Source organism: Bufo bufo, chromosome 5, assembly GCF_905171765.1.
Source record: "Bufo bufo chromosome 5, aBufBuf1.1, whole genome shotgun sequence".
In the NCBI taxonomy this organism is placed as follows: Eukaryota; Metazoa; Chordata; class Amphibia; order Anura; family Bufonidae; genus Bufo; species Bufo bufo.
Window position 1 is genome coordinate 323,135,313 of NC_053393.1, and position 14,871 is coordinate 323,150,183.

The window sequence follows — 14,871 nt, forward strand, 5'->3', positions numbered from 1 at the left end:
TCCCCATTGCTCTGATAGTAGTAATTAGCATACGGAGCAGGAGATGGTAACGGGGGCACAGCAGGCAAACGGAGCGGCCCCCAGGAATAATAGTAAGGGCAGGGAGATCCCTGGACGCCGCTATATGTAGCTTGCTAACTTAAAGTCCGGACCTATAAAAAGTCTTGCTATCATTGGTTGCGCAGTGCGCCCACAGGGGGAGGGAGAGACTGCTTCCTTCTCCCCCGTGCTACTGAGGCAACATGAGCGCGCTGACAGCAACGCGCTCATGTCCTGTGATACTAGACTGTGCAGCAGCTCAGTCCTGTATCGAAAAATGGAAATCCCGGTATCGTATCGATACCAGGACAAAAGTATCGATTGGGTATCGAAATTTCGATACCCGCAACAACCCTAGTTCCATTAGGGTGTATGTGTGACTACAGTTCAGGCTACTTTCACACTTGCGTTGTTGTTTTATGGTATTGAGATCCAACAGAGGATCTCAATACTGGAAAAAAAAAAATTCCGTTTAGTCCTCATGCATTCTGAATGGAAAGTGATCCATTCAGGATGCATCAGGATGTCTTCCGTTCCGGCAGCATTCCGTTCTGTGACTGGACACAAAACTGCTGAAAGCTGCGGTTTTGTGTCCGTTCATAAAAACAGGAGAAAAACTGATCTGTCACTGAAAATGGATCAGTCACCAATTGACTTTCAATGTATTTAGTGACAGATCTGTTCTTTTTTCCATTTTGATTTCACACAACCTCATCCTAACAAAATGGATGCATCCTGATGTGCAAAATCAGAACGTATCTGTTTAATTACGGTACTGAGATCCTCTACCACATCTCAATTAACAACGCAAGTGTGAAAGTAGCCTGAGCTACAGGAAGTATGATGTAATCTGTGACACACACCCTTTCTTATCATTGGCTTAAACTGACCCCTCCCTCCCTTAAAACTCCTCTCAGTTTGCCTGTTGTCAATACAGGTCTATAAGAGTCTCACAAGGAAGTCGGTGCATGGAGATACTATTTCTACTACAATAGTAACAACGGGGAAGAAAGATTATAAAGTAAAAATTAGTAAACTAATGGTCAGAAAAGGAAGACTGCCACACATATACTGAGTTTTCTCACTGATTAACAAATTCAAGGGGATTTTTTTAAAGGAGCTTTCCAGTGTATATTCTTAGATCCTAAGATATCCTGACTCCAAGCACACCTGCCAGTCAGCTGTTTTTACTAGCTGTGGCGCTGGAAATAGTCACTGGTACTACACCGCTCCATACACTGTGTAATGGCTTCGCCTATTTACCACTTGAATGGTAGCAGCGCTGCAGTAACCAGGCATGGTCGCTAGTGTATGGAGCCATGTAGTTGCAGTGTATGGTTCAAGTGAATTCAGGTGAATGGGAGCAGCACTACAGGAACTGAGCATAGTCATTACACAGTGTAGTTCTACTGCCTCCTTCCAGCACCACAGCTTTTAAAAACAGCTGATCAGCATGGGTGCTGGGCGTTGGACCCCCCCGACAATTTGTTACAGTTGATCTATACCAGTGATGGTGAACCTTTTACAGACCAAGTGCCCAAACTGCAACCCAAAACCAACTTTATCGCAAAGTGCCAACACGGCAATGTAACCTGAACACTACAGTCCAATATAGTATATCTTCCATGTACTTTATCATTTAGCTATAATATCCTGCCTACATTCAATGCACTGCCTGTGCGGTTCATAGTGCGCCCTGTGCTGATGAATAGCAGAAAAAAAGTCTGAGGCATATTGGTACACCATAGACTTTATCCAGGGTGCGGGTGCCCACAGAGAGGGCTCTGAGTGCCGCCTCTGGCACCAGTGCCGTAGGTTCGCCACCACTGCTCTATACAAAGGATAGGCCATAAATAAGTATGTCCGGGAAGACCCCTTCAAAGAGAACCTCTCCCCACCAAATGCAGTGTGCAGCAAGTATGCTCAATGACTGACAGCTATCACTGTATATATCACTGAGAACACCCACATGCCCAATGAGATCAGAAAGAGCAGAGATGTAAATGAGTAAATGACAAACTTTATTGAATTATTTCCCATAAAACTCTATATCCAGCTGCTCAGTTCCTTCATTCACTGCTGGCTGACATATTAATGGTGACAGGCTCCCTTTAAGCTGTTAGACACTTTATACAACTTGGGTGGTCTGTCCTTAAAGTGACAATATCATTTTTTATAACAGAAATAAATACCTCATTTTACATTGGTTAACATATTTTTTGTAGTATTAGAGATCATTTCCATGTATGCATACATTTGTTAAACCTGTACATACATTTCAGTGACAGATGGCCATTAATAAGGGAAGAAAAATGAAAGATTAAACTCGAGGGGGGATTTATCATGAGGGTAATATTTAAAGTCAGTTTTGCTTTGGTAAGCATTTGCTTACTTTATGCCACATTTCTAAAATGTCACAATGTATATTTGTCTTATCCTTAAACCTAACAGTTTTGTCTAGAGAAGCTACTCAAGTTTTCTTACTCTACCATTCTCCTGGATTGAGACTGCAAATTTTTTGTGACTTTTTTAAAATGTCTGAATGATAAATCTGGAGTGAAACTCATTAACATAGCTAACCACACCCACTTTTCAAAACTGGAGTGAGTCGCAAAGGCCCTATTTTGCAACATTTTGAAGGCAGAATTCTGGAGTGAAGACGTAATAACTCGGGGCCAAAGTTATTATAAATCTATTCAGTTTGATGGAATCTACCTGGTCTAGTTTTATAGAATTTCATTTGAGAAAATGGAGGGAGTTTTATAGTGATGACTTATCCTCTGGAGACATCATCAGTATCTCATTGGTGAGGTCCAACACCTGGGACCTCCACCAAACAGCTGTTTCAAGCGAATGGGGCAGAGCGCGATACCAAGCACAGCCGCTACACAATGTATGGTGCTTGGTAGGCACAGAGAAGGCCGTTGTCCCTTCTTAAACAGCTGATTGGCGGGGGTGCCGGGTGTCAGACCCTCACTGATCAGATATTGAAGACCTTCTCAGAAGATTGATCATCAGTTCTAAAGTCTTGAAAAATCCTTTTATGCCACATTCAGACATCAGTGTTCGGTCAGTGATTTCCATTACTGATTTTGAGCCAAAACTAGGTGCGGCTCTAAACATAAAACAGTTTCAGATCTTACCCTAATACCTTATGTCTGTGTAAGCTCCAATCCTGGTTTCGGCTCACAATCACTGATGGGAATCACGGACCCAGGGCCGATCCTACACGGGGTGCAGTGGGTGCCCCGCACCCCAGCGCTGTCACCCGAAAGGCGCCGAGCGCAGGGCCGGACTGGCCTGCCGGGATAGCGGGAAATTTCCCGGTGGGCCGGCAAGCCTGAGTGCCGCAAGGCCGCGGCCCTGGTGACAAGTGGGGGCGGCCGCGGCCGGCGGCAGGGCAGAGCAGGAGATGAGCGCCTCCATTGCGGAAGCGCTCATCTCCATAGTCATCTGTTTTGCCGTCCTCAGGACGGCAATACAGATGCCTGTGCTGCGGCAGAGGAGGGAGAGGTGTGTCCCCTCCTGTTCCTCTGATAGGCTGCCGGCTTAGTGCTGGCAGCCTATCAGAGGCCGGTGCAGGCGGCGCGATGATGTCATCGCGTCGCCTGAGCCGTATAGCGAGGGACACAGACGGAAGAGGCGGCCTGCATCGCATCGCATTGCTGGAGGTAAGTATAAGTGTATTATTTTTTTTTATTTTTTTATATAGGTACAATACTGGGCTGGCACATGATAAGGGGGGCTACTGGGCTGGCACATAAGGGGGGCTACTGGGCTGGCACATAAGGGGGGACTACTGGGCTGGGCTGGCACATGATAAGGGGGGCTACTGGGCTGGCACATGATAAGGGGGGACTACTGGGCTGGCACATGATAAGGGGGGACTACTGGGCTGGCACATGATAAGGGGGGACTACTGGGCTGGCACATGATAAGGGGGGACTACTGGGCTGGCACATGATAAGGGGGGCTACTGGGCTGGCACATGATAAGGGGGGACTACTGGGCTGGCACATGATAAGGGGGGACTACTGGGCTGGCACATGATAAGGGGGGACTACTGGGCTGGCACATGATAAGGGGGGCTACTGGCACATGATATGGGGGGCTACTGGCACATGATATGGGGGCACTCTGGCTACTGGCACATGATATGGGGGCACTCTGGCTACTGGCACATGATAATGGGGGGGATCTGGCTACTGGCACATGATATGGGGGGGGGGGCTCTGGCTACTGGCACATGATAAGGGGGGGGCTCTGGCTACTGGCACATGATATGGGGGGCTACTGGCACATGATAAGGGGGGCTACTGGCACATGATAAGGGGGCTACTGGCACATGATAAGGGGGTCTACTGGCACATGATAAGGGGGGCTACTGGCACATAAGGGGGGCTACTGGCACATGATATGGGGGGCTCTGGCTACTGGCACATGATATGGGGGGGCTCTGGCTACTGGCACATGACATTTATTTTGACTTGTCAAAGCCGTTGACTAAGTTATTGTCAAAGCAAATTGGTGGGGCTGAAGTTGGGGGCTGAAGTTGTTGCCATAGAAACATTGTAAAGGGGAGGAGTTAGTAAGATAACCACGCCCATGTGGGGGCGCCAGAAATATTTCTGCACCCAGGCGCCTGTGACCCTAGGATCGGCCCTGCACGGACCAAAACACTGACGTGTGAATGAGGCATTAAAGCTACATAAACTCACAGAAAAATCCCTTACATACTGATAGAAAGGTGTTTAACATTTTTGAAGGAAGCAGCTAGGCCTTGTGATATTAGGGAAGAATGGAGTGTTTGTGTAGTAAACCCAAAGGGTACAGGGTTACCCACCTGACCTCATAATATGGCTATGAGCATTAGGCTGTAAGCCTGCACGGTACACTATACTAAACCATGTGACCGACACTTTATGCATCTAGGTGTAAGAAAAAGCCTGTGTTTCCACAAAGCCATGAGCTGGTCACAACCCTGCCTACCCGCAGCTGCAGCCAATGGTCACACATATTTGCTGGTTAACTGAGGTACAGTGCCTTGCAAAAGTATTCACCCCCCTTGACTTATTTTGGTGCCTCACATCCTGGAATTAACATGGATTGTTTGAGGATTTGCATCATTTAATTTACAGAACATGCCCACAACTATGAAGATGTTTTTTTTTTATTGTGAAGCAAACAACAAATAGGACAAAATAACAGAAATGGTCAATGTACATAAATATTCACCCCCCTAAAGTCAATACTTTGTAGAGCCACCTTTTCCTGCAATCACAGCCCCAAGTCTCTATGAGCTTGCCACATCTTACCACTGGGATTTTTGCCCATTCCTCCTTGCAAAACTGTTCCAGCTCCTTCAAGTTGGATGGTTTGCGCTTGTGAACAGCAATAAGTCTGACCACATATTTTCTATTGGATTGAGATCTGGGCTTTGACTCGGCCATTCCAACACATTTACATGTTTCCCCCTAAACCACTCCAGTATTGCTTTAGCAGTGTGTTTGGGGTCATTGTCCTGCTGGAAGGTGAACCTCCGTCCTAGTCTCAAATCACGCACAGAGTGGTACAGGTTTTGTTCAAGAATATCCCTGTATTTAGCACCATCCATCTTTCCTTCAACTCTGACCAGTTTCCCAGTCCCATCCCCGCAGCATGATGCTGCCACCACCATGTTTCACTGTGAGGATGGTGTTCTTTGGGTGATGTGATGTGTTGGGTTTGCGCCAGAAATAGCGTTTTCTTTGATGGCTGAAAAGCTCAATTTTAGTCTCATCAGACCAGAGCACCTTCCTCTATACATTTTGGGAGTCTCCCACATGCCTTTTCGTAAACTCCCAATGTGCCTTTTTGTTTTTAGCTGAAAGTAATGGCTTTCTTCTGGCCACTCTGCCATAAAGCAGATAGGGCACTTATGGGGGGCATGGTTAGGGTAGTGAGCTAAGAGGCAGGCTTGAAGCCTGCCCCTGTATGTTCTACATAGTCATCTTCAGCATTCAGTAGAACGCTGACGATGGGCTCTCCTTTGCAATGCTCAGTAACCCCCAAAATCTCATGTGACTGTAAGGAATCGCAGGAAACTTGCCTTTATCATAAAAATGTTTTGACACATATTAAAAAAAAAATAATTACTGTATAGCCCAATTTTTTTTTAACCCTTTTATTTTCAACCTGTTAAGGGTCCATTCACATGTCCGCAAAATGGGTCCACATCCGTTAATTTTCAATGGGGCCGCAAAAGATGCGGAGAGCACACTATGTGCTGTCCGCAGCCGCACTTCCGTTCCACGACCCCGCAAAAAAAATAGAACATGTCCTATTCTTGTCCGCAGCCACGGACAAGAAAAGGCATTTCTATCATAGTGCCGGCCATATGCGGTACGTAAAACACTTGCGGACGTGTGAATGGACCTTAAACTGCAGGAGATATTGCTCTGGCCTATGAGATGTGAATAAATATTCTTGCTTGATACATATCCAAAATGACTGCTCTGCAGATATCATATCAACATATAAGTAAGCAGCAAGTAGAAGTAAGGGCAGGCTCTTCCGTCTGCATTTTTTGCATTTATTTATATTAATACATATTTATTTATCACATTCATATCCAGACAGCAATCATAAAGCAAATATCAGACATCAGAAGACAGAATTCATTGGCAGTTCATATATTCGGAAGCATGGGGACCACACTTACCCACTTCTGACATCTCTGGCACGGTGGCAGTGTAAACAGCCTTGGTAAATTTTGGCTCATTGTCATTAATGTCGTGAATCTTGATGACAAACTCAGATTCGGGCTCAACAGGTCTTCCTGTCTTCCTGCTCACAGCTTGGGCACGTAGAATATATGAAGATTTTTCTTCCCTGTCCAGACGCTTAGTTGCCTGAATGTCGCCAGTATTTTCATTGATTATAAAAACATCCCCGGCACCATCTCCAGAGAGAATATATTTCAATGATCCATCTCCGCCATCCTGGTCTGAGTGAAGCTGGAATACAAGACACATATTATAAGTATTCAGGCTCATTGTGTACTAGACACTAGAATGTTTAATTGCATGCGATTAATGAATAGTTGTGTATAATTATGCATTGTATTCGGTTGGTGTTCACTATTTGTATGCTGTGAATAGAATACAAATTTGATATGTAATTAATAGACCTGGATATAATCATAATAATCTAAACAAGATGGCTCAATTTTGTTGTGCAGGTCTGATACCCACTGGTGAATATTTCTAATTTTATTGTATTTTTATGAGATGCTTTGCTATGCTAGAAAGAGAAAAAGTTATATATGTAGTTACACAGTAGATAAGTTAATAATAGACACAGGTCCATCGTGTCCAAGCTATAGTTCTACTGTGCTGATTCCAAGGAAGACAAAAACCCTATGAAGTAGTCACCAATTACAGCAAATATGGAGAATGCATCCTTGAATCAACTTCTCTTGAATAGAAACCTAGTACACATAACTCGTGATGATGTCAGGTGAGCAGTACTGGCCAATCCAAGAGCAGAGCTGGACAAGCAGGAAGTGTGCATCGGTGGCCTGAGAAACAACGTGGCTATCTTAGGAGGCAGAAGAGGGCCACAGGAATCGGAGAATCCATAGCTCAAAAGATGAAGTGGAAGGCACCAGGTAAATATACTCTCCATTCCCCAGCTAATGTAAAAGTTTTATTTGGTACATGAGGATCATTTTACTTAACCCTTCCCCCGCTATAGTTCAGATATGTCCTGCTTGTACGCAGGTGTTCAAAATTGTACACAATAATCCAGATGACAAGAGATCTGTATAGAGCATCCGTGTCTGATACACCTCATTATTTAATCTGGCCTTGCAGCAGCCACCTGGCATTGGTTGCTAAAGTGGTTTCCCTATGACAAACAGTAATACTGATCAGTCAGGGGAAAACCCTAATTTGATCATATTAGCCACTTAAATAGACAGTGGCTACTAATAGAAGATCTTATTTTTTATGATCATACTTAGCATGTTTATTTATGGATTTTACTCACTTGTATAGCTCTGACATTTTCTACAGCTCTTTACAGACATTAGCATCCAACTGTCTCCAGTGGGGCTCACAGTCTAAGTTCCCTATCAGTATGTCTTTGGAGTACCCGGAGGAAACCCATGAAAACGTAGGGAGAACATACAAACTCCATGCAGATGGTGAACTTGGGACCTAGGACCCCAGCGCTGCGAGGCACCAGTGCTAACCACTGAGCCACTGTGCTGCCCCGTTTTGATACGGGGCTGAATCTTTTACAGTGTTTAAACAAATCCAACCCTTCTGACCCCTGTCTCCGTTGGGGCATAGTCCACAAGACGTTATGTACAATAACCACTAATAGGCTGGTACTAGGGGAAATAGCAAATCCTTTTTTATAAGGCAAGCACTAGGAGCACTACAGTTAGCACACTTGTCACAGGAGATGTTTGGAAGCTGTTACCAGGGTATTCAAGGCTTGAAATAAGAGGATATGAAAACCCGTGATGCTGATGTGCTATACGCAGGACAAAGGCTAGGAATAACATTGTTACTGTAAATGGGTCAGGTACATATATTACATTACAGAGGTCTACAAGTCTTCACTTCACCTAGTCACCTATCTACAGCCTACTACACAGACAATCACGTACATAAACGTACAATATGTGCATACTTGTGTTAGTAGTATGGGATGAGAACACATGGAACCTTGATACTAGCAATACTGTCTCCTTCTCTAAGAGAAATTCCTTTCCATGCGGTACAGCCTGGGTAAAAACCGCTACACAATTACCGGTATACCTACATACTGGGCACATGTGTACAAGAAATAACTGGAAGCCTGCTTTCATTTTTTTTCTGTGAAAAATCTAACAATAAAATGTTTGCATATCCAGTTTCAAAACTTATGCATTCACATAGTGACTTGTCTAGGATCAGAAGAAAATGACTTCTTTCTTCCCAAAACAGCACCATACCTGTTCACGGGTTGTGCAAGGTACTGCAGCTTACCAGGCACAACCATGGGCAGCCGTGGTGCTGTTTCTGGAAGAAAGCGACCATGTTTGTCTAATCCTGGACAACCCCATTAAATGGCAGGGTGTTTAAACTGTGACAAGGGGTCTCATTGGAGAGTAAGCCTGAGGGCTCATGCATATGACCATAATGGGCCCAAGAAATACAGTCCATGTGTTGGCCGCATCTCCTACACTGACCGCGGCTTCCCTGACCCCAGAAATGACTGTCACATAGTAATATCTGCTGTGTAAGCATATGATGATGTGTGTATACTGCAATAGCCGCACAATCAGACAAGAACTGAATGTATTATAAATTTCTATGATACAGTAAGTTCAGGTCAAGAGCCGGGATCGGTCCGAGAGATGCGGGCGACCTACAGACCGTATTGTCCCGGCTGATTACTTTCAAGTGCATGAGCCCTTGGTGTGGCTGACAGTATAGATTTCATTTTCACAATTAGGCCATTTATTTCATTTTCTTAGGCAATCGATTTGCCAGTGACATCAGGATACTTTCCTGCAAGGGTTAAACAACGCTCTAAATAGCTCCCTTTGATTTTCTCTTTTACATTGACTGCTGCAGCCGATGCTTTTTTCCCCCTCCATAATAAACTACACAGCCAATAAACGTGCGGGGCAGTACTGGCACTCACTGAAATGCCGTAGCCATGTTGGTTACCGGCATTAAAGTGATTGGCTGGCCGGAAAGTGTCATCGAGTGCTGTCTTAGTCAGGGAGAGCTGCAGCATAAGGGACACTTAGTGTAGGGACAGGAATTGTTTATTTTTTAGGCAGGGTTTAGTGTTGAAAGGTGATAGAGACCCAAAAGTACTTTTAAGGACTATTGTTTTATCTGGCTGCAATATATATTATTAGAGCAACCTGCGCTAAATTGCGTGCAATTGTTTGGCTGCTGCTGACAGTGACACAACCTCTGCTACATCTGTTGTCTTACATTTGAGCATCCTAAATATCTGTGACATTCAGCGCAATTGTTTGGCCGCTGGTGACAGCGACATTACCTGCGCTACATCTCCTGTATAACGTTTGCGCATCCTAAATATCTGTGACACTCAGTGTAATTTTTTCGCCGCTGGTGACAGCGACATTACCTGCCCTACATCTCCTGTATAACATTTGCGCATCCTAAATATCTGACATTCATTGTAATTTATTTGCGCATACACTTACAAAACCTGCGCTACTATATGTGTGACATACTTGCAAGCATATACAGTACAGACCAAAAGTTTGGACACACCTTCTCATTCAAAGAGTTTTCTTTATTTTCATGACTATGAAGGCATCAAAACTATGAATTAACACATGTGGAATTATATACTTAACAAACAAGTGTGAAACAACTTAAAATATGTCATATTCTAGGTTCTTCAAAGTAGCCACCTTTTGCTTTGATTACTGCTTTGCGCACTCTTGGCATTCTCTTGATGAGCTTCAAGAGGTAGTCCCCTGAAATGGTCTTCCAACAGTCTTGAAGGAGTTCCCAGAGATGCTTAGCACTTGTTGGCCCTTTTGCCTTCACTCTGCGGTCCAGCTCACCCCAAACCATCTCGATTGGGTTCAGGTCCGGTGACTGTGGAGGCCAGGTCATCTGGCGCAGCACCCCATCACTCTCCTTCATGGTCAAATAGCCCTTACTTTCAAAGTTTTCCCAATTTTTCGGCTGACTGACTGACCTTCATTTCTTAAAGTAATGATGGCCACTCGTTTTTCTTTACTTAGCTGCTTTTTTCTTGCCATAATACAAATTCTAACAGTCTATTCAGTAGGACTATCAGCTGTGTATCCACCTGACTTCTCCTCAACGCAACTGATGGTCCCAAGCCCATTTATAAGGCAAGAAATCCCACTTATTAAACCTGACAGGGCACACCTGTGAAGTGAAAACCATTTCAGGGGACTACCTCTTGAAGCTCATCAAGAGAATGCCAAGAGTGTGCAAAGCAGTAATCAAAGAAAAAGGTGGCTACTTTGAAGAACCTAGAATATGACATATTTTCAGTTGTTTCACACTTGTTTGTTATGTATATAATTCCACATGTGTTAATTCATAGTTTTGATGCCTTCAGTGTGAATCTACAATTTTCATAGTCATGAAAATACAGAAAACTCTTTGACTGAGATGGTGTGTCCAAAATTTTGGTCTGTACTGTATACCGTTTAATATGCTCAAGGTGAGCAGTAAGGGACGGGGAAGTGGCCATGCTGCTGATGGTGCTGTGAAACTGTGCCTGCTGCCAGAGCACAAGAAACACACTCATCCACGATACCTAGCTTCACTTCCCAGTTTGCAGGGCGGCGCAGGACACCACTCTCGAAGTCACATCAGTGCGACCAGGTGGTCGGTTGCATTGCAGAAGATAATGCTTCTAGTTGGTTAAGCATCACCCTGTCTTCCAAAAAGTCCAGTCTCAGTAGCCAAGAGTCTGGTCAACAGAATCCTCACCCTGATCCTCCTTCCTGCCACCATGGAGAGTCTTGGCAAACAAGTGATCCCACACACGGATATTCCGAGGAGCTCTTTTCATCGCCATTCCTTGATTTGGGCCTCTCACCAAGCCCGCTTGAAGAGGGACATGAGGAGATCTTGTGCACTGATTACCAAACTCTGGACCATCCACAGTCAGAAGGAGATGATGATGGGGAACGGCAATTAGTGTTTCACGAGGTGGATGATGATGATGAGACACAGTTGCCCATAAGTCAACGGCAATTAGTGTCTAAAGAGGTTGGTGATGAGGATGAGACACAGTTGTCAATAAGTGAGGTTATTGTTAGGTCAACAAGTCAGGAGGATGACCAGAGTGAGGAAGTGGAAGAGGAAGTGGTGGACGATAAAATCACTGACCCAACCTGGGAAGGTAGCAAGCCAAGTGAGGACAGCAGTACAGAGGGGGAGGGATCTGCAGCACCGCAACAGGCTGGAAGAGGCAGTGGGGTGGCAAAAGGGAGAAGGCGGGCCACACCAAACTGTTCCACGGAGCACCCCCTTGCAGCAATCTCCCTTGCCAAGGAGTAGGTGTTTCCGCAGTCTGGCGCTTTTTTGAGAAAAGTGCGGACGATAAAAGAAATGTCATTTGCAACCTGTGCCATACCAAAATGAGCAGGGGAGTGAACACTATCAACCTCACTACCACCAGCATGATCTGCCACATGGCATCAAAGCAACCTAATAGGTGGGCCAATTGCCTGGTCCACAATCAGTGTCTGCGGGTCACACCACTGCCTCCTCTTCCCCTGTGTTACGTGCTGGCCAATCCCCTGTCCAAAACGCAGGCCTGGATGCCTCCCGCCCTGCACCTGGACGTTCGCAAGGACCATCAGCTAGCACATCCACTTCTGTGTCCCAGCGCACCCTACAGATGTCCATATCCCAAGAATTTGAACGAAAGTGCATATACCCAGCCACCAGCACTAAATGCGCACATTTCCAAATTGCTGGCCCTGGAAATGTTGCCATTTAGGCTTTTGGACACTGAGGCTTTCTGTAGCCTGATGGCGGCAGCCACCCCTCGTTACTCAGTCCCCAGCCACCACAATTTTTCCCGGTGTGCCGTCCCTGCCTTACACCAGCATGTGTCTCGTAACATCATCCGTGCCCTGACCAACACAGTTATTGGGAAGGTCCACTTAAAGAGGACCTTTCATGGGTCCGAACATTGTAAGAAAACTATCTGGACATGTAGAGCGGCGCCCAGGGATCTCACTGAACTTACTATTATCCCTGGGCGCCGCTCCATTCGCCCGCTATGGCCCCGTTACCTTTTCCCGCGCTGTATGGTAATTGCTACTATCTGTTCACCAGGGAGGAGTCTACGCTGTTTCTCCCTGGGCGTTCCTTCTCCCTGGCTGTAGCACTGTCCAATCGCAGCGCAAAGCTCACAGCCTGGGAGATTAGTCCTCTTTAACGACTGACACATGGACAAGTGCTTTTGGCCAGGGACGCTACATTTCCCTGACGGCACACTAGGTGAATGTTGTGGAGGCCGGGAGCGAGTCGTACCCTGGGATGGCACAGGTGCTACCGACGCCAAGGGTTGCGGGCCCTATTTCCATCAGGATTTCCGCCACCACCTACCTTACTGGCTGCAACCTTCTTCTCCACCACTTCTACCTCTGAATTCTGATCTTGCAGCAACAGTCAGCCATCAGTCAATAGCTGGAAGCAGTGTAACACTGCAGTGGGGAAGCGGCAACAGGCTGTGCTGAAACTAATTTGCTTAGGTGACAAACAGCACACCGCTGCAGAGCTGTGGCAGGGTGTAAGGGACCAGACTGAGCTGTGGTTCTCGCCACTCAACCTACAACCAGGCATGGTTGTGTCTGATAATGGCTGTAACTTGGTGGCGGCTTTGGAGCTCAGCAAGCTCGCACACATACCATGCCTAGCCCACGTGTTCAACTTAGTGGTTCAGCGGTTTCTCAAAACCTACCCCAATTTGCCTGAGCTACTGGTGAAGGTGTGCTGCGTATGTGCCCATTTCCGAAAGTCATCTACAGCTGCCACTGGTCTGGCAAAGCTGCAACAGCGCTTGCAATCACCAGGTCACCGACTGTTGTGCAACGTGAGAATGCACTGGAACTCCACGTTCCACATGTTGGCCAGGCTTTGTGAGTAGCAGAGGACAGTAGTGGAATACCAGCTGCAACATTGTCGTCGCCTTTCCAGTCAGCTTCCGCTCTTCACAAGTGACGAGCGGGCATAGATGTCTGACCTCTGTGAGGTTTTACGCAACTTTGAGTAATCAACACAGATGGTGAGCGGCGATACCGCTATTATCAGCAAAACCATACCACTTCTGTGTCTACTGAAACGCTCGCTGCTCGCAATGAAGGCGGACGCTTTGCATGTGGAAGAGGTGGAAAAGGGGGGGGGGGGCGAGTCCACAGGGTGATAGCCAGACGACCCTCGGTTCGTCTTCTCAGCAAGAATTGGATGATGATGATGATGAGGAGGAGCAGGAGACGGTTGCTTCTGCTACAGAAGGTAGTACCCATAGCAGGTTTATTCCATCTCTTTAGCGTGGATGGGCTGAAGAGGAGGAAGAAGATGAGGAGATTGAGAGTCATCCTCCTGATGAGAACAGCGAAGTCTTGTCTGTTGGGACTCTGGGACACCTGGCTGACTTTATGTTATGCTGCCTTTCCAGTGACCCTCGCGTTATACGCATTTTGGCCAACACCGATTACTAGTTGTTCACCCTTCTCGACACCTGCTACAAAGAGAACTTCTCATCTCTCATTCCTGTGGTGGAGAGGACTAGCAAAATGGTGCAATACCAGAAGGTCCTTGTGGAAAAATTGCTCCAAAAATTTCCAGCTGACAATGCTGGCTGCAGAGTACATAGTTCCTTGGCCAACCGAGGAGGGGAGACGAGGGGAACACACAGCAGTTCCCACAGAGGCAGGGCAACACTCTCCAAGGCCTGGGACAATTTCATGACACCCCGCCAGCATCCTCACCCTGATGCACGGCCTAGTGTCACAAGGAGGGAAAAGTTTTGGAAGATGGCAAAGAAGTATGTAGCAGACCGTGTCAGCATCCTCAGTGATCCCTCTGTGCCTTACAACTATTGGGTGTCTAAGCTGGAACGTTGCATGAACTGGCACTCTACGCCTTGGAGGTGCTGTCCAGACCAGCGTTTTGTCAGAGCGGGTATTTAGTACTGCTGGGGGCATAATAACTGATAAGTGCATCCGCCTGTCAACTGAAAATGCTGACAGGTTGACTCTTATCAAAATGAACAAGGCCTGGATTGCCTCTGACTTCTCTACTCCACCAGAGG

At 46.2% G+C, this 14,871-nt stretch overlaps 1 protein-coding gene across 3 annotated transcripts in view; it reads right to left on the minus strand.

Annotated features, from left to right (window-relative positions):
- Positions 1-14,871, minus strand: part of LOC121001695 (cadherin-6-like) — a 393,550-nt gene that overhangs the window by 149,932 nt on the left and 228,747 nt on the right. For all 3 annotated transcript variants that reach the window (XM_040432869.1, XM_040432870.1, XM_040432872.1), the window contains one exon: positions 6,740-7,034. In XM_040432869.1, coding sequence (XP_040288803.1) covers positions 6,740-7,034 — 295 coding nt within the window. The remainder of the gene's footprint in view (positions 1-6,739; positions 7,035-14,871) is intronic.